Genomic DNA, 27,753 nt, shown 5'->3' with positions numbered 1-27,753 from the left:
CAGGTGGAGTACCAATGCGACGGATTTCTGGAGAAGAACAAAGACACTGTGTACGAAGAACAAATTACTGTGCTCAAGACAAGCAAGGTTAGTCTGCAGATTCCCTTCCGAGCTTCCTCGCTGATACGAAAGTCTAGGTCTGGTTTTATTTCAGCTGTTTTCTCCTTTGATCTTCTTTTTGGAGCTGGTTTTCTCTTTCTGCTCCTCCTCCTCTGCTGATTCTTTGCTGGTGCTAACCCCGCTGATTGAGCAAAGCACAAATGCTCTGTCTCCTGTGGCTGGTTTGAGAGCTGCGTTGACCAAGGCCTCGTGTTTGCAATGTGCTGAGTGGATCCTGGGAGCAGATTTATGTCCCTTTTCCAGGATTGATGTGTATCCTGGACCACGGTTTTCCCGAGAAAGAAGAGAAGGGAAAGGGGAAAGGAACTGGTTGATAGATAAAGGGATAAAATCCTAATTCAATTAAATGAATGTAGCATTTCCAAGTGCACCAAATTTGACAAACTGTTGAATTTAGTTTCGACTTTGCAGCCCATCTTCCGTAGTTTTAAGAATTTCGACAAATTTTGGTCGCTCTGAAATGCTGCGTTAAGAACAAATTGATGGGAAAGAGTGGAACAAATTGTGTAAAATATTTTGGGTTTGTTTGCTTTTTTTAAAAAAAGAAAATTATGTATAATTAAACTTGCTTCTTTTGGTGGTATTACATAGAGCGACTGAAAAGTTTAGCTAAGTTTTGACTATTGGGTGATAACGACATTCATTAACCTTGGACGGGCTGTGAGTTGAAGGGCATTAGATGGGTTGGCGGAGAAAGACTCGATACAATGGGAAATTCATCAAAAGCAATGCTGCAAAGCTCAGGGCATTTGAGGATGGTGTTGGATTCTGGTTGGCTGTGATTTTGAATTTGTTTGTAATCGTGTTTGTTGTTCTTTTCTGCTCTTTTGACGGACACGGTTGGTTGTCTATTCTTCAGAAGGTAAAATAACAAGACCCTCACCCTCCAGCTTGCATTATTGACTGCTCAGTGAGATGCCCAATGTAATGAAACTGTAGCCACAAGACTGTAGCCCCTGATTTCTCGCCACTTTATGAACGTTGCTTGATCACCTTTTGTGCATGTGAATGATGAATAATACTGGAGGCACTAACCCACGTTGCAATGTTTTAATGGATAAGCTGCTAAGAACACTTGCACCATGTGTGTGTTTTTTTTAAAAAAAAGTTTGCCCCAGTTTTTTAATGTAAAGATAAATAACATTACCTGTATAAGCAGGAGAACTCTACTTTCTTCTCCCCTGTAGTTTAACAAATCAGATGCTGGATATTGACTTGCAATATGCAGCGAGCAAAATGATATGAACACAGTCCTTGTACAGTTATTTCTGCAGTGGTTGCTTGCATTGCATGATGTATGTTCGTGGTTGTACGGCACATGGGCTCTAAAGTTATGTGGATATTGGGGTGTAAAATGCGGTTTGGGCTAATAGCCCACAGGTTATGACTGAGTTCAAACGCATACAAGTGCATACATCCTCGCTGATATTGCTTAACCTAAAAAGGCTCCCGAGATTCTGATCGAAAGATCTAATAAAATGGACTGGGTTCCAAGTACTTTTCTTGTTCTACGCTCTTGAGATTCAGCCCTCCGAGATATTGCGCCGTGTGAAGGGCACTGCACAAATACAAGTTGTTGTTGTTGTATGTTCCTTATCATTACCATTGATTAATTGCAAAATTAAGGCCCACTGAGTTTGCTTAAACAGGTTAGCCTGTGGGCTATTAGCCCAAACCCTGCATTTTACAGCCTTTGGACAAATAAGCCACACAGCTCAGTCTTAGCCCGCGAGAGCATTTTGTCTTTAAATTCTGAGATTGCCCAGAATGGTGGATAATTTACAATACCGCTGCTCATAATAATCCTTGCGTTTTGACAAGGTGCCAAAGTGCTTCGCAGGATTTTAGCGTCGAGTGTAGTGACTGGATGGTTTTGCCGGGGTTGGTGGGGGGGTAGGGGGCTGGTGCTTCGGAAGCCAGGAGGCTACCAAACTGAGGTTGAAAGTGAAGAATTTTTGCACAATTCTTCACGGCCTTAAATTCGGTGGGGGCGGGGGATGGGGGGGAGGGGGAATGGCGTTGCTGCAGGGTAAGACCGGCTGGAATTCCAGGCCTCGGTGCACGAGGCAGTAGGGAGCACTGAGCCGAGATTAACAGGGGCTCGAGCACTGAACTGGGCAATCAGTCGCTGCAAAGCTCACGAGCAATGGAACTCTGATTTCTGAGCCGAATAGGAAAGGTTGTTGGGTGTGTGTTTTGGGTGGGGGGGGGGGGGGGGCGGGGCTTGTCGTCGCCGTTGTTGTTTGTAACTTCTCTCTTGTGCATTTGGCCCGAAACCAGTTCAGCCTCATCATGGAGCTCTTCCAACTCGAGGAGCCAGTCATCAGCCCGACTGGAGGAAGGCCCCCCGTTGCCAGAGCGACCGTCAAATCCGCCAAACCCAGAGCCCTGCAACCGAGCAAAGAGCACAAGAAATCGGTGGGACATCAGGTGAGCCCAGCGCCATCTGCAGGGACTATCTGCCTTCACAGCGTCTATCTGGGTCGGCAAACACACAGCCCTCGCGCACGGACCCTAAATAGTCTTAGGGGTTTGGGTTTTTTTGGAAAAAAAAAGACTCGCCCTTTTATCATTGTTCTTCTTCTTATTATTATTATTTCGAGCAGCTGCGAAAACTAGAAGTTGAAACCAGGAATTGGTGGAGATTTCACACAGCGACTGTTGGGTTTTCATAGAATTTTAAGACCCCCGCTCCTGTCGAAATCAGTGAAAGCGTTTCCGCCTCGTTCCTCCTCGAACAGCTTTGAAGTGTTTTACGTCAGGGGCTTGTCATGGTTCAACAGGATTCGGAAGAGGAACCTCTGCTGCTTCTCAGCAGTGTTTATCGCAATCGGTATTTGCACAACAGGGTTGAGAAGAGAGAAGGGAGTTTCCCTCCGTGTGCCCACCCCCCACCCCATAAATATTGTTCATTTACGTCACGGCAGTTTGTCGGACATTGAAGCGCAATCAATCCATCCATCTCACCCCCTCTCTCGCGTCCTTCAAGTCCTGTCTAAAGACCTCCCTCTTCGACCGCCGTTCCCTCGGCCACCCTTCCACCACCACCACCCTTGCCCTCCGTACCACCTGACCCCAACTCGGGTCCAAAAATCCCTGATGGTCAAGCGCCCTGGGACGTCTTCCGACGTGAAGGGCGCTATACAAGTGTAATTTGTCGTTCTTGTTGCTATGTGCGAATTGGCTGCCACCTTTTGCCTGCAAATATTAGACACAGTCAGTACACTTATAGGACACCGTGAAGTGGTTTGGGATGTTTTGATGTGATTAAGCTCTATTGTAAAATGCAAGGATTATTGTGATAAAAGTGCAAGTGTGTGTTTTTTTCCCCCCAATCCCCTAAAACGTTCGGCTTAACGCTGGGGAGGGTGTGTTGCTGAACTGCGATACGATAGCGCCAATGAGGTCGAGCTCCTGAAGTGGAGAAGAATGATCCGCTGACAGTTTCGTGAGGAAATCAGCAGTGCTCACTAAAAAAAAATCAATCAAACCGTGTTTGAAAAAAATATGTACAGTAATACTTCGCAGACGTCTGATCTGTATAAGTCACCCTAAGTCTTCCCGAGTCCCTGTTTAAAAGTTTATATTTGATGCAAGTTTGACATAACTCATTCTTTGCATAAGTCATATTGAATGTATGGTCCCAACTGATACGACTTGTGTGAGGTTTACTGTATATATACATATAATTTCCATATCCTCACTAATTCTTGCTAATATGTTGATTTCTTGCAGTTTCGTAACTCCCTTCACCTGCTGATGGATACCCTCAATGCTACAACCCCTCACTACGTGCGATGCATTAAACCCAATGACTACAAGTCTCCTTTCACGTAAGCAGAACCGAATGCGTTCTCATTCCCCCAGTATTGTTATTACTAACTCGTGGCGTTGTGTTGAAGCACTTTGCGTTGGTGCCTTCTCGTGGTTTAAGCGTTAGTTGTTGCGAATGTTTGCAGTTTTACGATACCGATCGCCTGCGTTGCTCTCGGTCTGGTCGGGAGAGCACCTCGATCCCGTGCAGCGCTTTACACGCTGGATGATCGCTTCAAAGCTCCTCACAATGACAGAATCACCAAGAGATCCCGAGAACAGGGGCGATCGTGTCTGAAGGCTGAGCCACTGATGGTGAGAGGGAGGGACTGAAGAGATCCTTTTAACGCAACCCTTGTGATCAGAGCTAAGCAGTTACCAGCTTTGGGCCCGAGCTTTGTTTCCTGGACCCATTGACTCCGACCGAGGACCTTTTGGTCTGTACAACTCTGTGCCACACCAAGCAATCCCTTTAGCCACAAGGTCATTGGGGAGCCCCTCGATGGATCAGCTTCCTCGGTGCGGAGCAAGGCTCGGGTAGCTCGCTGATAACTGCACATTTCTACCTTAACGTTAACGTGATCCAAAACGTCTCTCCACAGGTTTGATCCCAAGCGAGCAGTGCAGCAGCTTCGAGCCTGTGGTGTACTGGAGACCATCAGGATAAGTGCTGCTGGCTTCCCATCGAGGTACTGTAAAAACCTCCGACGTACCTTTTTATTGTGTTGTGAAGCGGGTCAGACTCTTGTCAAGTGGAAAAGGCTGGAGACTGGGATTAAACAAGTGGTTGTTTCAGAGCCAGCACAGCCCGCGATGGGCCTAATGACCTTCTGCGTTGTAAGTTTCTATGATTCTCCACGGAGCTGTGAACATTTTCTCAGTGGCGGGTTAAACTCCAGCAGCAACGCAAGCCTTAGCTCATTGCCAACCTGCACCCGATATTCTCAGGAATTAGGTAAACAGGATGCATCCCTCTGGGGAGAGAGTGCGCGTTCTATTCCAGACACAGGGAAAGTTTCCATGTGTAGGTGTCATACACACAGTAGGAAGTCAGGGTCTGATTTGGATACTCTTTAAGCACGGTGCGTCAGATATAATAAAATAAATGGAGTTGTGCTTCAAAGGGTTTACGTTTTCACACGTTGAAACCGTTTGGTCCAAAGTTGTGGGAGAAACGTTGTTATTCACTGAGACTTGCGTTTCTCAGGTGGACGTATCAGGAGTTCTTCAGTCGCTACCGGGTCCTCATGAAGCAAAAAGATGTTCTAAACGACAAAAAGCAGACCTGCCGAAACGTCTTGGAAAAACTGATAAAGGTGATGCTTCATTGTTTTGTTTTTTTTGTCTCTGCTCTTTCCCCTCCCACGGAGTTTGACGCCTTCAGGACAGGGGGAGGCAGACGGAATGGGAAGTAGGGTTGGGGATGGGGGGGTGGGGAAGAGAAGACACCTTTTTCCAATGTCCACCTGTACATGCCTCTACTGAAGATCACTTTATAGCGATCACTAGTGGAATTTCTGGCTGATTCCTGGACCTTAAAAAACAATTTCTAACCGGCAGCCAATTGCGCACAGCAGTGTCTCACAAACAGTCATGGATTGAAGTAACTAATTTATTATAATTATTATTATTATTATTGACTATATTTTTTGGGAGAAACGCAGCAGCCAATTGGTATTTCTGGATGGTGATGTTGATGTTGATCTCGATCTCTGCTCCCGTCTGTGTGTGTGTGTGTGTGTGTGACGTACAGGATCAGGACAAGTACCAGTTCGGGAAGACAAAGATTTTCTTCCGGGCGGGGCAGGTGGCTTACCTGGAGAAGATCCGAGCGGACAAGCTGCGGGCCGCCTGCATCCGCATCCAGAAGACCATCCGCAGCTGGCTTCAGAGGAAGAAGTTCCTGCGTATGAAGAGGGCAGCCATCACCATCCAGAGATACGTCCGGGGCTATCAGGCCAGATGGTGCGTCTCCTTTCTGACTGGCTAATAACAATAAGGCCCTACGTTCCCTCCATCGGTGGCCGCGCTCTCAGCCACCACGGCACTCTGGAACACTCTTCCTCTATCCTTCCGCCTTGCCCCCACCCCACTCCCCTTCCCCCCTTCCTTCCCCATCTTCAGCTCGCGCCTGAAGACCTTCCTATTTGATCGTGTCTGCGGTCACCTCCGCCCTTCTCCTCGAGCGCTCTGGGACACTACCCTGCGTGAGGGGCGCTATATAAATGCAAGCTGTCGTTGTCAATAATAATAATAATAATAATAACAATCCTCATCCTTGCGCTTGATTTAGCGCCTCGTCACGTCCTTGTGGGCGAAACGCAAACCCGTTTGCATCAAATTTGTAAACTGATTGATTACTTATTAATTGCTGAATCGATTAATTCATTTCCTATAAGAAATGGACCATCAATTGATAATCAACAAATCGCGCTTGGGGCACGTTTTTCTTCGGAGCGCTCCGAGACGCCGCCCGTGTGAAGGACGCTATATAAATGCGTCGTCGTCGTAGTTGTTGGTTGCTTCTGAAAGCTGATGTGAAAGGTCACCCTCCTGTTCTGTTTCCCCAGCTATGCTCAGTTCCTGCGCAGGACCAAAGCGGCCGTCACCATCCAGAAATACCAGCGCAAGCACGCAGCTCGGAAACGCTACCTGCACGTCCGGGCCGCGACCATCGTCATCCAGTCTTTTGTCCGCGGTTACCGAGGGAGGCGACTGTTCAGAGGAGTAAGTGGCTGCTTGGTTAAGCTTGGCTGAACCTCCATGTTTGTTTGTTTGTTTATTTGTTATCTTTTTCCCCCGTGTTCGAGCGCGATGGAAGCCGAATGACTTCGCAGCTGCGCTGGTGTTCTGCGTGAGAATTCAGGGCGAGGAGCTGTTGGGTTCCACGTCAGCGTACGAGCGGGCTTTATCTCTAACCAAAGCGCTCCGAGACTCCGGCCCGCGTAAAGGACGCCGCATAACTTGCAAGTTATTGTCATCGAGTGACATTCGTTTGTTCCCCAAAACAGGTTCTGCGTGAGCAGAAAGCCACGGTTATTCAGAAGCAGGTGCGGGGCTGGTTGGCGAAGCTGAGGTACAGGCGGACGCACGCGGCCATCATCTACCTGCAGTGCTGTTACCGCCGCATGATGGCCAAGCGGGAGCTGAAAAAGCTGAAGATCGAGGCCAGGTCCGTGGAGCACTACAAGACCCTCAACATAGGCATGGAGAACAAGATCATGCAGCTGCAGTGCAAACTCAACGATCAGGTAACCTCCTACCCCCGACACTTCGGATCGATCTGGTCACTGTGATGCGTTCGCGGCGAAAGTCACGCGGTCGTTATTTTTTACCCGGGGGGGCGGTGGGGGGGTGTCACTTGAACTCCGTGGGGTTTGGAAGGACATGAGGAGGGGTTTTGAGAGAGTGAAACGGGAGAAAACTGTTTCCTCTGGCGGGTGGGTCGGTAACCAGCTCCCACCGATTCAAGATAATTGGCGAAAGAACCAGAGGGGAAGGTGAGGAGAGTTTGTTTTCAACACACAGAGCTGGAATGCACTCCCTGTGCCATGTTCCCTGTTAGATTGGGGAACGCAAACTCACCGTGTCCATCTTGTATAATGAATGGTCGTCGATCCACAAGGGTGTGTGTGTGTGTGTGTCAGTTAACGGGTCGCTGACAGCAGTTTTTGCCTCCTTTATCGCAGAACAAAGAGGTCAAGGCCATGGTCGAAAAACTGACCTCTCTGGAGACCAGCTCCACCAACGAGAAGGAGAAGCTGCGGTCCGAGGTGGAGCGACTGCGAGTCAATGAAGAGGAGGTCAAGGTGGCCTCCAACAAGGTCATCAGCTTACAGGAGGAGATTGTCATACTCCGCAAGGACCTCAAGGAAACCCAACGCCAGAAGAAACAGCTGCAAGAACACACGGATAAATACAAACAGGAGACTGAAGTGGTGAGGTTCCAGCTGTGATTCTGCGTTTAGCTGTAGGTGATTAGGGCACAGTGACCAGAAAAAAACGTGTTTTTTCTCAAAAAAAACATCCTTGCATTAGATCTTGCACGTTTCACGTCAGGAGGACGTTTCAAAGCGCTTTACGTAATACAGTAAAACCTCACGTAAGTCGAACCGGTTTGGGACCATACATTTAATATGACTTATGCAAAGTATGAGTTATGTCAAATTTGCACAGAATACAAACTCTCGAACTGGGCTTTTGGCCATATATACGATTTAGGCGATTATACGATCGATACGGATCAGAATTTATTGTATAATTCACTTCATGGCTGTTCACAGGACACTGATGTGGCAATTTGCCTGTTGTGTTTCACCTACAAAAAACACAGTCACTATACAGCAAATCCTGTAAAGCGCTTTGTGATGTCCTCCTGAAGTGAAAGGCTTATTATATTAGACAGTGACCCCTTTGCAGTGCACTGGGTGACCTATGTTCTGTCAGTGAGGATGTTACTAGCATGATGGGTGCAATAGCTGACTAGGTTGCTGTTCTCTTCAGTGGTAACCTGAGTGAATGGTTTGGCGGTGGAAATAGAGGGATGTTTGAGGATTGCAAAGTTGATGGGGTTAAGAGGACAGGGCGATGGCTAGGACGATTAAACAAAAGATGCATTCCTTTCCTCAGATGGTTTCCAAGCTGAACGAGCAGAATGTGCTACTGAAGAATGAGAAGGATGATCTGAACCGGCTAATCCAGGAACAGGCCAAAGAGATGACAGGTGAAGTTCTGTGTCTCTCGCTGTGTCAAAGCACGAAGCTCTTCTATATATTAAGCCTTCAGAGTTGTTAATGATTCTATCGTCATTTGTCCGGTGGCAAAACATTTCCCCCTAAATATTTTTTTCCCCCCAAGAATTTCTGATCTGAGTCGGTTGTTGCAACGGATGTTCGTAGCTTCAGCCTGGTTCGATGTGGCTTTGGTTCTTCACACCTCAGCACCTCTCCAATCTCTCCGACCGCCTCCAACCCATTCCACTTGGCTAACCCAGTCTTGCTGCATGTCCCCAGCCAATTCTACACCCCTATCTGGAACTTTCCCTCACTCAAAGAATCTGTCTGTCACTCTCTTTCAGTCTCAAATCCCTCCATAAAACCTACCTCTTTGTCTGTGTATACAGTCACCTCCCCTTTTCCCTGCTCGCCCCTGCACAACTTCCATCCCGAACACTGTAAAGCTCTCCAAGACGCTGCTCTTCGCGAAGGGCGCTATATAAATGCAAGTTGTTGTTGTTGTCGGTGTTATGGACGCTCGTGTGGCTTCTGTTTGCAGAGACCATGGAGAAGAGAATAGAAGAAGAGACCAAACAGCTCGAGTTTGACCTCAATGATGAAAGGTCGAGGTACCAGTCTCTGCTGAACGAGTTCTGCCGTCTGGAGGAACGCTACGACAACCTGAAAGAGGACATGTCACTGATGGTAAGTGCCTTGGAGATCTCTCAATCCAGAGAATGGAGACTTCAGCCTAGTGTACAATTCTGCAGTTATCTGCTCGGATTGTTCTATTGTGAGCGGTGTCTCGGATGGAGAAGGCTTTTTGGCCCATTTCATTTCATCCTTCCAGAATACCCACCCTTTCTTCCTCCCATCCCAGTATTAAGCTGTTCCTCAAACGAGTCCTGGCCTTAACCACTCTTCCTAGTCACCCTTTCAGCTGTTAATTACTCTGTTTAAGATCTGTCCCCATTGTGACTGGGTGCCCTCTCGCCCCGAGGTTTTGGCCTGTCTGAAAGTCTCTACAAGTCATTGTGAAGCTCTTTTTGTTGCAGGCAGCAATGGGTTTGATATAATTCCCAATCACGAGCCATTAATTTGTTGTGTGTGTGTATATATACACATACATTACGGTAAACCTGCATCAAGTGACAACCTTATGAGCTCTCAATCGTCCATTGTCGTCTTCCAAATAATTGGTGTGAAACGGTCTGTGTTTCCAGAGCGCCCCGAAGCCCGGCCACAGAAGGACGGACTCGACCCACAGCAGCAACGAGTCGGAATACACCTACAACTCTCTGCTGTCATTGGAGGCCGGAGAATCCGAGGAAACCACCAGGAGAACCGAGGTTGGCGTCGTTTGTTACTAAAGTCTCGATTGTCCTCAGTAACCCACCACCAGCCCATGTTGGAGCCCACGTATCAACACGCGTGTACTGCGCGCCACATGCGTGGAGGAAGATGGAAACGTGTGCCCTTGAGTATTTAATTAACAACCAGTGAATTTTAAGGGCAACCGTAATTCCCATTGAACAGTCGTGTTTTACAGATAGTGAACAATACACGTAATGCACCCCATAATATTTGGCACCGAGGTTCGATTGTTTGATGCGGTGGATCTCATTTACTCTTTTCCCATTCTGTTTGAGCCAACCTTTTTTTTTTTTTTGCTTGCATTGTCCTAGGAATTTGCTGAGCAGAAGGGAGCCTTGGACATGTCCCTCTTCCTAAAGCTGCAAAAGCGCGTCACCGAGCTGGAGCAGGAGAAACAGTCGTTACAGGAAGAGCTGGACGGCAAAGAGGAGCAGGTGCTGAGAAGCAAAGCCAAGGTGATGCCCCCGAACCCGACCGCTCTTCAGTTTATGTGAACTGACGTTATCTGTACTTTGTGTGACGGCTGAAGCATTATCCCGTTGCCTCTGTCAGCTTTCACGTGTCACACAGTGGCTCTCGCACTGTTTAAGCTACACGTTGAGCTTGGTGAGCTCAGTTGGTAGAGGTCTCGTCACTGAACCTGAAAGGTTGAGGGTTGAAGCCGAACAATGTGACCTCGGCTCATAACCGTGGCTGACACTCCAGTGCAGTCCTGCCTGAGGGAGTCTGATCTGACCCTCTAGTGCAGTACTTTGGAGTCTCGGTTCATGCTCCAGCGCAGTAGTGGGGGAAGTGCTGCATTGAGACATTCAACCAAGGTTCTTTCCGCCTGTTCCTGGCCAACAATTCTCCAGATTAAATAGTCATTAAATGTTGACTATTTATACTATCTTACTACTGCCAATAGTTGGAAGAGTTTGCCCACAAAGCAGTCACTCTACTTGACATTAGTTACATGATTTGCTGTGATAAAAGGCCTGTAAAAAGTTCTCTCTTGGAGATGGGATTGTTCTGCCCTAGTGGATGGTGGTCAATGCCCTCTGGTGGACGTTGTATCTTCTGCTCGCTGGCCTTTCTTCAGTGATGATGGGTTTTGGTGATAATTCCCACATTTGGTGCAGCACCTTTCGCTACAGGAGGACATATTAAAGCGCTTCACAGGATTTACTGTAAAGTGTCACGATCGTGTATTTCGTAGTTGAACGCAGCAGCCAATTTGTGTGGTCTGCTCATGGGAGGGTGGGGGAGAAAATACACACATCAACCCATCCCAGATGTTCACGTTTCACAATTTAACCAGCAATTCGTGACAACAAGTAATGGGCTTATTTTCTAACTGTATTTTTGCAACTAAGGAAAACAACTCTATCAAAGAGGGGGTGAAAATGAAAGTGTTTCAACCTCTATGCTGCTTATGGGAGCATTAAATTCACTGCAGCTATACCTCTTTACGTTCTTCAATCTAACAAAGAGAATAAAGAGGTACAAATCTTCGGACGAAACTGGGACATATTAAATGGAAATATAGATTGTATCTCCCCAAAGAGGCTAGAAGTGGAAAATAGAATTACTTGAAATTTAGTGTCGTAATGAATCGTGTTATATTAAATTTTTTTATTAACAAATGTGCTTTGTTTGTGACTCTCACCAGGAGGCAGAGGAACAAATGTTAAAGGCTAGGGGAGTGGAACTGGAGTACGAATCCCTCAAGGTAAGATGATGCTGGGTGCGATCCTATTGCTGCATTGCTCGGAAATGAGGACTATTGATGACCTCAATGATACCAATTACCTGGTGCGAGGAATAGCTGCTCTAAAATCGATAACACTTCAGATCAGTGATCTGAAAGCTCCTCGTCTCATTTGCCATTTCCCCATGTCGACACCCTGGCTATGTCTCGTGGTTCACAGAGTGGACGGAGGATATGCTGTACAAGTTCAAGACTAGTTTTAAGTTTTGCCCCAATGTGCAGGAATAAACTGCCTACTGTGGTTATTGAGTCAAGTGCAATTAAATGGTAGACGTTCCTTGCCAGGTGTGAACCTAAGGAACACCAGCAGCTCCCCCTAGTGCTGCAATGGACAAATTTTCCTTGTGGAAAGCACATAAAGTTAATAATGTACCTAACAATCGCATTAACCTTCTGCTTATACGTAACTCTTCACTTTCATGGCTGTGATAACAGTAACAGTGATCCTCACGTTTGGAATGGAGCTTTTCATGTCTGGAGGAGGTCCCAAAGGACTTCACGGGATATACTGCAAAGCGTAGTGACTGCGTTTGGTTCCTATTGCTGGCCCCATTTCCAATGTTGTTTCTAATCCCCTTTGTGCGGACGGGATATTTAACCTTTCACCAATAAATGAGTCTGACATTCCAATCCTCACACTCGATGCAAAGGAATTCTTGCAACTCATTTACTTGTATAAATCAAGTAAATTTGGGACGATAACAGAACATTTTTTTCTTCAAAATAAATTACGTTTGATGTAGCCCTTAATATTGGCAAATCGATGGCTGCCCGTACCATCATCAGGACAGAGTGGACTAGGATCTTTGCTATCTTATCTGAACCACTAGAAAAGTACCTCCATTTAATGCTTCATAGGAATTAATGACCAGGTATGGAAAGTACTCAAAAGTTAGGATGCTTCCCTTGTTATTTCCATTCCCCAGCGGCAAGAACTGGAGTCCGAGAATAAAAAGTTAAAGAATGATCTGAACGAACTGCACAAAGCTCTGACTGAGAAGCCCACGCCTGGTGTCACGGCCCCTGGCTCGCCCGCCTACAGAGTCCTCATGGAGCAACTGAATTCATCCAATGAGGAGCTGGAGGTCCGTAAGGAGGAGGTCCTCATCCTGAGGTCTCAGCTTGTCAGCCAGAAAGAAGCCGTCCGGCCCAAGGTACATTGGATTGATGGAGAAACCGTATTACATTCCGTTCCTTTAATTCAGGGAGGGTCCAACCTTTTGGCCGCTGAGGACCGGATGCTGGATTTGAGAAACGTCCGCAGTCCTCATCAGCAATATCTTATCCCGATTGGCCAGTCCCATTGCCGGGCGGAGCCTGAGACCCTGGTGACGGTCTCCTGATTGGCTCGGGGCCTTCGTGTCCCCTATATTTGCTCGTCGGACAATGAAATCATCCCCTTCCTGGGCCAGATGCGGCCCATGGGCCGCTAGTTGAGCCACCCTGACTTAAATCAACCACAAAAAAAGCCTTTTATCGCAGCAATTCAATTCTGTTCCGCAGTTGAATTTCAGGCACTATGATAATTTTAACCTTGCTCTCTCTTGTTCTCTCCCTCCACACCACTCGCTGCTCACTTCCAGGAGAACAAGGTAAAGATTATTCAGATCTTGTTTTACTTTTTACCGTAGCATTTTAATGGGGGTTGATTTTGTTGGCGTTACAAGACTCCAAAGTCCTAAGGGCACCAAGACATTACCTGATGGTCCAAGCGGTGTTTGGTGGGATTCTCAATGAGTCTGTTATTGCAGGAGGTTATGACGGAGCCAATGCTCTTCATGGAAGACGTGCACAAGATGAAGGATCAAGGTGAAATAACCCAGGCGTACATTGGACTCAAGGAAACCAACAGGTAACTGCTCAGGGAGAATGTGCATGTGCTTTAGAATTAAATCACTGTGTACCTTCACACCCAGATTTTCTGCAGTTAACGAAGGGCGTTTTTGAGCTGTACCAATGGCACGGTACCTCTGGCCTCTTATCCTGCAAAGTATTGTTTTGGATTTACTTTTATCTTAAGCATCTTGTGTATCCCTAAAAGACATCACTTTAGCTCATCCCGGTAACAATGGGAACATCTGTACAATAATTCTATGTTGCTTTAACACAGCATCCTGTGGGGAAAGTAGATGTTAAATTGTTTACAAAGTCTGAAAGTTATTAGTAAAATTCTATTCAACCACAGTTATACCTGAGTTAGCTGCTGGTGGTGGTGCTGTAGTTGACTTGAGCATCCGAGGATCAAGGAAAGGAAATTCCCTGGATTAAGAGCACCCTTTTAGGATTTGGGATACAATGAAATGAGAGTCAAACACCTTCAGGAAAGTCGAAAGTAAGAAAATTGAGAGAGTGAAACATAAGAGCTCCAGATATTTCTAAACGTTACTTTCATTGTTGTGTATGAAGAGTCTGCAGTGACTGCCGTGGCCTGTGAAAGGACTTTCATGTTCTTGTGGCCTTTTTAAGATGCTTTAGTCTTTGATTAGCCCAGGGGACCTGGGAGTATCAGGTTTGCGTTGAGTACCTAGAAAGAGATTTCTGATACAATCTAACAGGAGAGTAGTCAAATAACTAACTCAGTCCCCGGATTCTTTTCAGGCCTGAAAACATTTGCACTGAAAGAGTAAGTCTCACATTATCCCATTGAATACGAAATTGATTACAAGCCATATCTTGTAATCTTCTTCCCACACCTCCTTCGCTTAATCTGCCAAACGATCGAGGAAAGTTCTCATCTCTCTGGTCCAACCAGTTTTTCATGTATTCAGTTTCAGTGGGACAATGAAATGGCATCGGTAAAATTTAACAGCAGGGATCGGTACAGTTTAGTACAGTATTATTAACCCTGCAGAACTAAATAACCATTTTCAAAATTCTGAACGCATTTGAGAAGAGAGATAGTGAAAGAGTAATCCCCACTGGATAAAAAACCTGACTGCACTTTGAAAGGTCTTTTTAAATGGTTGAAATGTACTGTATGGATGGGGCGGGGGGGGGGAGTGGGGAGGGGAGGAGATGAGAGATGCCCCCGCTTGAGACAGTTTTCAGCACACTTTGATGCAGTCATCAGAAGGTTTCTGATGGGTTTCCCATCAGAAGAAGCACACCACGGCAACAACATGGACTTTTCCGTATCAGGAGGATGTCCCAAAGCCCTGGACAGTCAGAGATCCGCACCCGGGAGTATTTATAGAGTGTTTAACGAAACGCAGCTTCATCCTTCTGTGTCATTTGTTTGCTTCAGGGTCTGGAAAGTTCTTTTAACCGTGACAACAGGGAGACGATGAAATCTCTGCGAAACACTTTCCAGTTGCATATCTGTGGCGGCCACGGCCTAACAATTGCCCACTCCCTTGGAATTGTTTTGCCGGGTAAACCTGAACCAACACAATACAAAACACACCTTCACAACATTGTCTCGTTTGGTCCTAACGTGCGGGAGTCCCCATTGTCTGTTGCCATCACGTTTTGCAGTGTTGTCGTTAACATTTCATGCTCATTCCCATCACGTGTCCTCTTTCTGTTTCTGCATTTGTGTTCACATTGAAGATCCCCACAAGACTACCACACGCTGAATGAGGACGGAGAGCTCTGGCTGGTTTATGGAGGGTTAAAACAAACCAACAGGTTACCAAATTTACACCCAGGGCCTTGCTTACACAACGCACTGTGTTCTTCACTAACCAAAGGCCTTTGCTGTGTACATGCAGCACAGAAGTATGCTTCAGCCCACTTCAATATTAACACTGGAAACTCCGGGGATATAGTACTCTAGTGAAATTCATTCATCTGGAATAATAACAACAACAACTTGCATTTATATAGCGCCCCTCACGCAGGTTAGCGTCCCAGAGCGCTCAACTAAAGTGTGTTCACAAAGCTTAGCGCTGGGAGATTGGAGTTGTTATCATCAGCGTTTATTGTAGCAATTTGCTCGTTAGCTTTGTCATCTAGTTCAGAGAATCACATTGAACAGAGTAAGTCAAACATCATCATTACTCAGTTTCTTGGGGGCGAGGGGGCAAATGAAATAAAACATTTCAGATGATTTCCTCCTTTTTTTTTGGAGTGAATTTTTAGTTCCGAGAAAAAGAATTGGTTTGTTTTCAGACTGTGGAAAGATGTAAAGTAAGGGGTTGAACTTTATCTCAGTTCCTCCTCATCATGAGAGCCTGGGTCTGATTAACACCAAAAACTTCAGTTGGGAGGGTTGGATACCGACAGTTGGTGTCTGAAACAGCAATCCCTAAAAAAACCTAATAGCAAAATTTCACCAAGGTTCTCCTATTATAAATTCCTCCCCTGTAGCTGAAATACTAATCTAATTGGTACCTACCTGTTCTCAGCCTTGGGTTTCTCCAGTTCCTCGCCTGTCTCCTTCTTTGAAACTATGCAAGAAAATGCAGGGCAAAGCTTTGTTGCTATGACCACTCATTTCGACGACTGAAACCCGCTGCCTGCAAGGACTCAGTTTCGCTCCACTGTTGCAAGAAGCCTGAAATTGGTGCTCTACGTGGTTAAACTCTCAAAGTGTTGTCCACAAGTATTGGGCTATTTGGTAGCTCTTCCGTTACGAACAGCCGTTCAATAATTGCAAATACAGTAAATGCCCGATAACTCGTCGCTGCTGGGGAAAAAAAGATTCTGTGACGAGTTATCAGGAGCGGCGAGCGAGGCATATGTATAAATACAGAAATAAATGCGTACAGGGTAGTGGTAGTGACAAGTTAAGCCAGGGTCGAGTTATCAGGAGTTTACTGCAAACCTGAAGCTGAAACTAACCGGCATCCCGGTAAACATTTAAATTTTCTGAGCGTTTTAATTGCGTCCCTCTTACTTGCCTGCAACACTTTGAAGCGTTTAAAAGAGGGTCACGGCTTTACCTTTCCTTTCCGTTTGGCCCGAGGAGAGCACAGAGTATGGCTGCTTGTTAAGCCTTTGGGTGATTTGGAATCAGTCGCCAGCGGTGGTCAGTCATCCAGTCGTGTTGCTTGGGACGAATTTATTTAGCGCCACTGTTTGTGCTATTGTCCTCTGCAGGTTGCTGGAAAATCAGCTTCAGGGCCAGAAGAAGAATTATGAGAACGAGATGGAGATCTTGCGGGGTGAGATCCAGACTCTCAAGGAAGAGATAAATCGACAGCAGCAGCTGTTGGCTCAGAACTTGCAGCTCCCACCCGAGGCTCGAATCGAGGCCAGTCTGCAACACGAGATCACCAGGTTAACCAACGAGAACCTCGTAAGTATTACCTCCCTCGTCCGGCTAGCAACACTCGGAAAGATTAGACCGTCTGGCGGTGTAATTCACAGAGCGAACCTGTTTCCATCCTTAGCTGCCGGTACACCCACAAGCCATAATGATTGACTTCATACTGTTTATCATTAAACGTGCAAGGTGCCAGCAGAATTATCTTAGCATCACTGCAGCCGTTGAAAATTTGACCCCACTATTAGAACGATAGCTTGATCCTTCATTACGTGTTCAGATAATGATAACACAATAGAAGGGAAATTAATTTATCCATTGACTTTAATTGTACAGTAGCCTCTCCAGGTTGGTTTTACACCTTGTAACTTGAGATGCGTAAATTGCTCTTCTATTGTGATTGATCAGATCATTTCCTGTCACGCTAAAGACACTCAAACCTTTCTTTCAATGGCTGCATTTTTGTTTCAAGACTTCTGCCAGTCTATGCATGCGAATCACTCACTTACGTGGTACCAAGCATCTTAGCAAAGTACACAAAACAGTGATGTGTCTATCTCGTCCCCGCCAACACAATAATGAATCATCGATGACTCAATTGCATGTTTGCACATCTGTCTTTAGAGATAAGGAAGCCTTGCCTACAGTGAGAGAAAGAAACCTAAGTTCCCATCCTATCCACTTAGAAGACCCATGGCCTTTTTGTAGTGAACATCATCATTAATTGCAAAATCTAGGGATGGAGAGTTTGACCCAAGCAAATACTATACCTAAAGGGCAAATACATATCCTCTATGTTGATGGGATGAGAAGTGAAGTCATTAGCAGATAGGGTTTCATCAGCTCCCAACTAACATCTGTACCAAATAGAATTGTGGATCGCTGTAACTTTAAGCCACGCCACAGAGCCCTCATTAGATAACTTCCCTGATCCAGTTATTTAGCATTAACCAGTTGCCCTCACAGAGCTTTTTAATGAATCACTAGCAGGGCGTTCTCAGGCTGTTGGAGCTCTGATGTGCTGTTCGCTTGTCCTGTTCACTGTTGATTTGAATGGATTGCACATGTCCTCTGTACAGCGAGTACTTAGGGCCATGCAGGGCTGTGCATGGTAACAGAAGTCATAATTTTATTCGATAGCGTCCTCTGGATTAAAAAGCACAACTGTTGCTATTGAGCGAGTGAAGAAAGTGCCATTTAAGCAATGTGTGGGATCCCTTTTTGTAAACGGGCTGAGGTGACAAATGGGAATAGAACAACAAAAGCGCACTCTCCTGTTAAATAATTGATGTGTTTTCTTCCTTCACTCTCCCCTCACCATACCACTTGACTGGCATAATTTACAAGCAGTTGGATAATAGCACAAATCTCACCACTATCTTTGCAGTATTATGAGGAGTTATATGCAGATGACCCCATGAAGTATCAGTTCTACAGGATTTCGCTTTACAAACGGATTATAGTATGTAGAACAAGTCACTGTTGTCTAGTGTCTCTCCTGTCTTTCTCTGTTCTGGAGCACTAACAGAAGAATGGCCTGCCTGTAAAGAACCATTACATTTTCCTCTCCTGTTCCTACACGTATCACAGCTACAAACGCTTTACTGGCCTCACTCCTTTTAACCTAGTGAAGCAAAGAAAGTTACTGCGATTTCAGCACACTTTGCTGCTGTGAAATGCTGATGTCTTGGTCTCACTGGAACAAAGTCATCTGTTCGGAATGCAAGCGCAAACCGCCTTTACATTGTTTTGCCCATACATTGTGTGAAGCGCTTTGAGATGACTCAATCAGGCGATGATGCGCTATATCAAGCGCAAGGATTATTATTTTTTTCTACCGCTTCCAAAAACCTATTTACCAAAGTATCAAAACTAATTTTCTCCTTAGCGTTCTGCAGCCAAGTCAAATCCACCTGTTTGTCAATGATCAGGAAAAGTATTTGTTACCAGGGATTAAGTCCCAAGCAAGAAGCCACTTGTCACCATCCAGCTTTCCTTCAGGCAAAGGGTAGGACTTTCTGAGTCACTGATTGCTCCAATAATTGGAGGCGAGGCTTAAAATGTTACCTTGAAATCTGAGATCAATAAGACTGAGGTAACTCTGAACCTGGGTTTGGGGATGGAATACGTAAAGGTAATTTGTTGTTGTTGATGTGGCTTTGATTCAACAACAACTTACACGTATATAGCGCCCCTCAAGCAGGTTAGCGTCTCAGAGCGCTCAAAGCATTAATAAGGTAAGGTAGTAAGGGGGGGGTAATAAGAAGTTACAAGAGAACAAAAATAATTTTTGTTTGTTCAGGTTGAACCAACCAATAGGCGTCTGAACCAAACCTCAGATGGCTAACTAATCTGAAGGTGTAGTTTCAGGGATGTAAATTACAATACGGCACCATACCTATAGAGCTTCCACCCCCTTCCCCATTCCCACACGCGAAAAAAAAATGTTCTGACAGTGATCTGGCCAACTATGGTTAGACCTGACTGTCTCAAGCTAAGAATTCCAGACCAAACCATCAGATTAATCTCGAAGACTTTGTTTCTATCAGCCTTGTTTACAAACTCTCTTGTGAGATTGCCTTGACTACCTCAGCAGCTGCTCGACGTACGAGTCACGCTTGTTTTTGTGCGCTAACCGACCAATGTCTGTGTTTTACATATTTTCTTGCAATATTCTATTTATACTAACATTGTTCGCGTGTAGCACCACCCCACTGTGGCACAGTAATGTTACAGAGCTTTTTCAGTACGAATCCTTGTCTGCTTTCCCGCAGGATCTTATGGAACAGCTGGAGAAGCAGGACAAGACAGTGAGGAAGCTAAAAAAGCAGCTTAAGGTGTTTGCAAAGAAAATTGGTGAATTGGAAGGTACATTTATATTGTCTGTATATAATTATTATATATTATCTGTGTGTAAAACAATCCTCTCTCAGAATACAGTACCGTATTTACATTTTTTAAAATATTTCTGCACAGTTTTCTTTTATCGCAAGGAATTCTGTGTGTTCAGAGGTGAAATGAAAGCATATATTGGGGGTATTTGCTAACGTAAATAGGACATAGGAACAGGAGTAGGCCATTCAGCCCCTTGAGCCTGTTCCGCCATTCTATTAGATCGTGGCTGATCTGTACCTCAACTCCAAATACCCGGGACACAAAAAAAAATGTATAACATCTAATGTAGGGATTATTATTACAACATCGAAGACTCTGTTATTAGTTCCATTTGAATTGCTACTGTAGATTCTTTATGGTAAAATAATCTCTTCTCTAAAACCTATTCCAATTCCGTTCAGTTCACGCGCGGTAATCCACGTGGCGAGATTTGCTGGCTCAACCGTGTCTTTGCTTGTAATAGTGGGCCAGACGGAGAACGTGTCCCCAGCTCAGATTGTGGACGAGCCTATCCGCCCGGTCAATATTCCAAGGAAAGAGAAGGATTTCCAGGGAATGCTGGAATACAAGAAGGACGACGAGCTGAAGCTCATCAAGAACCTTATTCTCGGCAAGTATTCGCTGTCTCTCACCTTGTGCTTTACTCTTCGCCCAAGCACGGACAGAGCGGAAGAGTGGCCATTTTATTTCTTCCATTGTCAGTGCGTCAAATTCTCAGCGAATCTCTCGTTTTTTTTTTCTTTTCCGAAAAGAAAATCGTTAGAAAATGACTCGAGCCTCCGTTCGTATCCGTATCTTTTGTTAACCATCTGTGAAGTGGCATGTTGAGGTCTACGGTTCAGACGCTCCTATCATCCTGTTTGGGGGAGAATCTGTGGCAAGAGAAGAGGCAGCGCTGGAAAGGGGGATAATAATAAATAACGCAAATAATGTTATTTGTACGAATAATTTTTTTAAAAAAGCAGCCCGAGTGTCAGATTATCACGCGATGTATTGGTTGCGAGCCAAAAATCTATTGTGTTTCATTTAAAAACCGTACCACCAACAAGTGGAATATAAATATGTTCATTGAATATTCCCGCTCAGATTCTATCATTTTTCAGAAGGGGAGTTGAGAATTATTATTTAATTGCATTGTTAACATGGTTTCAATTGAGTTTCCCCCCGCGCTCCCCCCACCCCCTCCTCAAAAGCAAAATACAAATTGTCAAGTCTTACTTGCCATCATTAACAAAGTAGCTTGTGTGTGCTGCTCACGGTACATTAGAGTGCAATCTTTTGGTTGGGATGACCTTGCAATGATCATTGAGGAAACATTCGAGAGATTGTGTTTGATGTTTCTATGGCTCTGTAAATACCAGACGTTTATCACTGGCACAGGAACTATTTGGTTCCGTTGCACAAACTGGGGTCAAGTCTGCGGGCGGACGCAAATGATGTAGTAATGCTTTTCCACCCACACCTGAACTTTGCATCGGCTTAGTGTTGAGCAGCGTGTGGGCCTGGTAATATAATCTCCAAAATACTGTGTTTGATTTACCTATTTAGGGCTTTTCAGTGACTAATTTCCCCCATCACACTGTTTGTTCTAAACATCGAATGCATTTCCCTTTCAATCTCAGAGCTAAAGCCTCGTGGTGTGGCCGTCAACCTGATCCCAGGACTGCCTGCGTACATCATGTTTATGTGCGTCCGTCACGCTGATTATGTTAACGATGATCAGAAGGTGCGATCCTTGCTGACGTCAACTATCAACGGCATCAAGAAAGTCCTGAAGGTATGAAGGAGCACCTCAGAAGCTGAGTTACGTCTAGAAGTCGACAGCCAACAGTGTAGGCAAAACCGGTAGATACAATGAATGATTTAGGTGTTCCTCAAGATCACTCGGGCGGTTCGGATGTAGAAGACCCTTCAGCCCAGTTGATCTCATTCTTCCACAAAACCCATCCTGGTTTAAGGTCATCGCAATGTTCAGTAATCGGTTCTTGCGTAAAATTCTCAAAAGTCACTTTCAAATCAAACCCTATGTTCTACTTTCCTGTCATATCCAAATATAATTAATATATTTCGCTCGTTGAAATATTCGCGAGGACATTTCACAAACCTTCAGTTATACTACGCGAGTGCATTTTGAAGAGGATGTTTTTGTTGTCGCTGGTTACCATGTGGTTACTTTTGCGCATCTGCCTTCCTGACGGTTTCTGTCTTTCTCCCCAACACAGAAACGAAGTGACGATGTTGAAATTGTATCGTTCTGGTTGTCCAATACTTGTCGGTTTTTGCATTGCCTGAAGCAGTACAGCGGGGAAGAGGTGGGTACAGTCGGGTACAGTCTTGTGTGGAACAGTTATCTTCCAAACCTTTTTGGACAGGAAAATAGACCTAGCAAAATTGAGCATGAGTGATAGTAAAGAACTTAATTGGCTTAAAGCCTCTATCCCAGCAAATTAAAGCAATCTGTAACCTTTAGAACTATTAGCAGATGTTTCGGAGTGATTCACTGTTACACCTGTGCATTATTTGTGATGGTAAGTTAAGAACATGTTCTTAATTCTTGGTAAATATATTTAGATTCAATGACTGCTAGCCAGGTCAGTCAAAACCAGTTCGGTAACAGGTTTATGATTCATCCATCAGCCCCTGTTATCCCACCATGAATTATAAGGTACAATTTGGTATTTGAATCCAGTAGAACATTTGAGTGACCGCAATGAAGGGTGCTTTGACTAACATGGCTCGCCCATTCTTTCAGGCATTCATGAAGCACAATACTACTCGACAGAATGATCATTGCTTGAGAAACTTTGACCTTGCTGAATACAGGCAGGTCATCAGCGATTTAGCTATTCAGATCTACCAGCAACTTACCAAGGTCAAGGAGAATATCCTGCAGCCAATGATAGGTAAGTCATTAAGAGATGAGGATTAGGAATTTAAATTGGTTTGGCTTTCTTGAAAGGGTTATAAGCAAATTAACTGACTGAACAGGTTTGTCTGTAAATGGAAGAAGGCTCAAGTCAAATTTATTTGGCTTTATCACAAGCAAACGATGATCCAAAATTCTTGCTGTTGAACGCCACTGTTTAAGTTGGTAGCAAAAAAAATATGGTGGCAGTTATAGCTGTTATTAATTAACTTGTATTTTGCAACAGTTTCAGGTATGTTGGAACATGAGACTATCCAGGGAGTGTCCGGTCTAAAGCCCACAGGCCTGCGTAAGAGGACTTCCAGCATTGCTGATGAAGGGACCTATACTCTGGATTCCATTGTTCGGCAGCTGAATAATTTCCATTCCATAATGTGTCAACATGGCATGGATCCAGAGCTCATCAAACAGATTGTCAAACAGATGTTCTACATAATAGGTTCGGTCACCCTTAACAATCTGCTTCTTCGCAAGGACATGTGTTCGTGGAGCAAAGGGATGCAGATTAGGTGAGCCATTTAGGTTCCAGCCTCCCAAACGGTTGAGCATCCGTGCTTTGCTGTGCGGTATTGGTGCATTGTCATCATTTTCAGTCGCACTGTACAGTCGCCAATTTGAAACAGCAGAAGGTTATCCAGCCTGTTCAGCCAGTTTATTAGGCGTTGGCAGATCTATTAATGCCATTTCCCCATAGCCGAGAGACCACAGCGTGATGCTTCCTTCTAGAAACTCTTGACTCTGGTTTTCCTTCCCTTCCTCCAAATGTGAATCAGATATTGCAGTTCAGATTCTCCCAGCTTGTACCGATAGCTGAAGAGCTTGGAGATAACCTCCCGATGTGAAAGGTGCCATATCAAATGCGAGGATTGTTAATTTTTGTGGAGGAGTTGAATTTGGCCTCAGCGCCTCTAGGTTGGGGAGGCTACAATAACCGCCAGGGTTCCCACTGCTGATCGCTAATCACTGGCTGCTGTTAAACATATCATCCCGACCGATATGACTCATGTGAGGTTTACTGTCCCATAATTTCAGTGATCTTCACATCCTTTTTCCCCTCCTCTCGCCCCATTCTTTAGATACAATGTTAGTCAACTCGAGGAGTGGCTGAGAGACAAGAATTTGCAGAACAGCGGTGCTAAGGAAACTCTCGAACCCTTAATCCAGGCCGCACAGCTCCTGCAGGTGAAAAAGAAGACAGATGAGGATGCGGAGGCCATTTGTTCAATGTGCAATGCTCTCACCACAGCGCAGGTACAGTGCAAACACTAAACTCTTACCATCGACGACCATTTCAAGATGAGTTCCTTGAGAGCCTTTCCAAATATAAATGTTAAGTTCTTAATCATTCTCCTCGTTGCATTTGTGTATTAATGGACAAGCCTAATGGAGTGATGTGCAAGACATTTTATGATGACAAATTCAAGTAACAAGTCAGATGTAATGGTAACTGTTTTCTTTGGTTGCCCCACAGATTGTGAAAGTCCTAAACTTGTACACTCCCGTTAATGAATTTGAAGAGCGTGTAACTGCTTCATTCATACGTAACATTCAGGTGAGAATCTTGAGGGCTTTCTTAGCGATTGCACTTTCTTTTTTTCTTTTAAACGCTTCTCAGTAAGAAAAAGACTGAAAAAATTGCCTTTAGTTGTTGTATACACCTTTTCGTGAGATGTTCACAAACTTCTTTTTTTTTAAAAAATGTGGCTTGTAGCTGAGTATTGTAGGATTAATGTTTTTAATGTGTTATAGGATTAATGTTTTTCTGTATTCAACATAACAATCCCGGCATTTTGGTTATGACCCGTGAGTGCTGGGTTTCTCTATTAAATGTTGATGCTTGAATCCTTCCCCAAGAGAAACTCAGTCTCCGGCAATTAGTTTTGAAAAATATATTCACGCTGACTCTCTTATTAACTACTTTCTCGCACTTTTTTTTTNGCTCCTTTAGGTGCGTTTGCAAAACAGAAAAGACTCTCCCCAGCTGCTAATGGACGCGAAACACATATTCCCAGTTACGTTCCCCTTCAATCCCTCTTCTCTGGCGCTGGAAACCATTCAGATTCCAAGCAGCATGAACCTTGGGTTTCTGTCGCGTGTCTGAGGGATGGCTAACCTCGCTGAAGATGCTCCATTGGTCAGAAAGCCACAGCTTTCCTTCCTTCCCACCCCACTTCATCCACTACATCCTGATAGAATAAGGTTAAAGTACCTGCATCGTAAAGGAATGTACACTGAAAGCAAAGAACGATGAACATTTTCATAGCGCACCCGTTAAATAGCCGATGTCTACCTGCTAGAGAAAATATACTTTGAATTCAACATCTGTAAATTAGGGAATGTGTCATTCTTTAATTGTTAGGAATCCGAATTGTGGGGAAATACAACTACCATATATATTGCCATTCGTCTAAGACAGTATCTATTTAAGTCACTATCATACAAATGATGTAGAATACAAAATGTCTGTTAAAGAGTATAGCGTAGAGATTAAGTTGATAGCATCGATGTTTAATTACCTAGCAGATTATGAAGTATTATCTTGTCCACTGTCAGAAATATTACAGAACAGCATCTCATTTAGTCACTGCACTGTATAGTGTTAAGAGATAGTACTAACAAAACAGATGCGCCAAACTTTGCACCTGTTTTCTTTTTCCTCTCTCTCTTGAAATTATTTTAAACTGGATTTGTGCAAGTAATCACGAGTTACAAAACTGACTGACTGACTTAAAAGCACAAAAGCACACCGAAGGAGAGCAACGTGCCACAATCTCTCGGAGAGGCCGTGAAGCTATTTTGGCTCAAGGTATAAAAACACACACAGGTGGTTGCGACTGAACAAACATTTTTTTTCAGTATTTTAGGGGATAAAGAAAATGCTCCTCGTAAAAACGAAAACAATATATAATGCAGGAATTGCTTAACTATTACAATTGTTTGGTACTGTGTATATTAGGGTAAAAGGGGACTGTGCTGAAAGAAGAGTAGAATATTTTTTCCTTTTCCCCTTGCCAACAACCCCACACCCCCACCCCCCCCCCGATTAGCAGTTAGACCTTAGTGCTGAGCACCATAGAAGCAGGTTTCATTTGCGTTGCAATGATTTGGGATGCTGGCATCACTTTCAACCCCCACCCCTCTTCCCCAACCCCCTCCCCATTCTCTGCCAAACAACAAGCTGTGTACGTTGCAATGTACCATCAATATTTCAATTCTATTTGCCCTGGAAGTTCTTGGATTGGATGTGTCCAATTTCAGGGACTGTAGTTCGCTGTTTGACTGGAAAAACAGAGCTGATGCTCGGTTTTTTTTCTATTCCCTTCAGGGAGGCCATCAATCATACAGGTTTTTGCACCCTTCGTTGTTTACATATTTAAAAGTTGTTTTTAGAAGAAAACGACCAATTATCCTATTTTAACAAATTTCCTTTTTTCAGACGGCTAGTTTACATATCTTAAGTATCATCGGTGCCTATTTATGGTCATATTGGAATATCCAGTACATCGATCTAAAGATGTGGTATTTCTGGCTCCCGTTAAGAGTGACCCCTAAATAAGCTACTGTGTAGATTTACGTACACAACTGTGCATAACATCCAATTAGCCTGTTGCCTAAAAAAAAAACTGTTGGGTAAGGTTTTAATAGAATTACTGCAGAATCCATGATGCCTTCCTTGCCTAGTTTTTTTTTTGTTGGCGTTTTTGTAAATTCCATCGTTTTAAACTGTCTTAAAATATATAACGTTCCCCAAAGCCTTACCTTACCTTACCCACCAATCGGATGTTTGATTCGTTTGCCCATCTCCAAATAAATGGAGTGAAAACATGCTTCTGCTATCTCAAGGCATGTTCCTTTTGTGAAGGGTGCAAATGTCGTAGGCAGAAATGCGTTTAGTTGTCAAAGAAAGATTGTCATCGGAAACTCAATGTAACGAGCCACCTCCATAACATACCGCAGTTTTCCTCTGTTTCCTTCAGCAATATTTGTTTTTGTTTTGGAAAGTTAAACGAAGAAGACAAAAGAGGTAGGTACAGAAAACGAGAACGTTATGAATCTTTTGACACGCAGAACAAAATAAAGTCAAGTTGCCCATGCAGCTATCGATAAAGTCCCGAAGGCAATCTTCCTCTTTATGCACTTTAGTTTTATCATTTACTCGTGTGAACATATTGTGCTACATATCCTTCTTAGACTGTCGTTTCCATTTTTTTGTATCACAAAAAGTTGCAAGACACCAGTACTTCACTAGTAATTAATGTTAAGAAACTTGACGTATTTAAAATGTCAACAAGAATGGTCACTTGAAAACAGACCTGTTGCTGCATTGGATGGGTCATTTGATATTGACCGTGGATGACTACTTATGTACTTAAGGAGCTAGCAAACAAGTACGGCAAAGATGGTGTACAAATAAAGTTGAAAGCACTGTAGCATTTCCTGTTTGTTGTAATTGGTAAATGTGTGCATCATGGCAAATGTATATTGAGTTAGGTACTAAGGTAATATCCAACTTGTAAAAACAAATAAAAAATGTCAAAGATACAGAAACCCTCCCCCTCAATCTTTATTTTATCATCATTATTGTAGTGAAATAATAATTTTATCTTAAATTTGGTGAAGGGAACATTGGTGACAATTAAAAATATTCTAAACAGTATATCTTTTATATATATATATATATATATATTAGAATAGGTCCACTGACGGTGGCGAGAACAGAAACACAGAAAGTACCGTGAGCAAGTCGATGAGGTTTTGAGTGATAAATACATGTCATCACATCTATACTTGGCATTGCATTGATCTGGGATCAATTTTTGTGACTACATCTTACAAATATTTGAAAATGGCCTTCAGTGGTAACTATCTGATTGTTTTTGTGGATAGAATGACATTTGTTATTGATTGTTTCTCTCCCTCTTATTTCCTTGAACCATTCTCCACATTAACCCAA

At 44.2% G+C, this 27,753-nt stretch overlaps 1 protein-coding gene across 1 annotated transcript in view; it reads left to right on the top strand.

Moving 5' to 3' along the window:
- The window catches only part of myo5aa (myosin VAa), a 56,106-nt gene extending 28,767 nt beyond the window's left edge, over positions 1-27,339 (top strand). Inside the window, exons 15-43 of the mRNA XM_042344055.1 lie at positions 4-87; positions 980-982; positions 2,401-2,550; positions 3,856-3,953; positions 4,536-4,622; positions 5,141-5,249; positions 5,687-5,898; positions 6,504-6,660; positions 6,945-7,184; positions 7,623-7,871; positions 8,563-8,656; positions 9,208-9,353; positions 9,872-9,997; positions 10,334-10,477; positions 11,674-11,733; positions 12,699-12,926; positions 13,356-13,364; positions 13,524-13,624; positions 16,813-17,011; positions 18,366-18,440; positions 19,753-19,846; positions 20,337-20,483; positions 21,496-21,650; positions 22,096-22,185; positions 22,626-22,776; positions 23,026-23,308; positions 23,876-24,050; positions 24,271-24,351; positions 24,748-27,339. Coding sequence (XP_042199989.1) covers positions 4-87; positions 980-982; positions 2,401-2,550; positions 3,856-3,953; positions 4,536-4,622; positions 5,141-5,249; positions 5,687-5,898; positions 6,504-6,660; positions 6,945-7,184; positions 7,623-7,871; positions 8,563-8,656; positions 9,208-9,353; positions 9,872-9,997; positions 10,334-10,477; positions 11,674-11,733; positions 12,699-12,926; positions 13,356-13,364; positions 13,524-13,624; positions 16,813-17,011; positions 18,366-18,440; positions 19,753-19,846; positions 20,337-20,483; positions 21,496-21,650; positions 22,096-22,185; positions 22,626-22,776; positions 23,026-23,308; positions 23,876-24,050; positions 24,271-24,351; positions 24,748-24,900 — 3,900 coding nt within the window. The 3' untranslated portion in view covers positions 24,901-27,339. The remainder of the gene's footprint in view (positions 1-3; positions 88-979; positions 983-2,400; positions 2,551-3,855; positions 3,954-4,535; positions 4,623-5,140; positions 5,250-5,686; positions 5,899-6,503; positions 6,661-6,944; positions 7,185-7,622; positions 7,872-8,562; positions 8,657-9,207; positions 9,354-9,871; positions 9,998-10,333; positions 10,478-11,673; positions 11,734-12,698; positions 12,927-13,355; positions 13,365-13,523; positions 13,625-16,812; positions 17,012-18,365; positions 18,441-19,752; positions 19,847-20,336; positions 20,484-21,495; positions 21,651-22,095; positions 22,186-22,625; positions 22,777-23,025; positions 23,309-23,875; positions 24,051-24,270; positions 24,352-24,747) is intronic.
- Positions 27,340-27,753: the final 414 nt, after the last annotated feature.

The sequence above is a fragment of the Callorhinchus milii genome, unplaced genomic scaffold (assembly GCF_018977255.1).
Source record: "Callorhinchus milii isolate IMCB2004 unplaced genomic scaffold, IMCB_Cmil_1.0 Scaffold26, whole genome shotgun sequence".
In the NCBI taxonomy this organism is placed as follows: domain Eukaryota; kingdom Metazoa; phylum Chordata; class Chondrichthyes; order Chimaeriformes; family Callorhinchidae; genus Callorhinchus; species Callorhinchus milii.
This window is presented reverse-complemented; position numbering and strand designations above follow the sequence as displayed.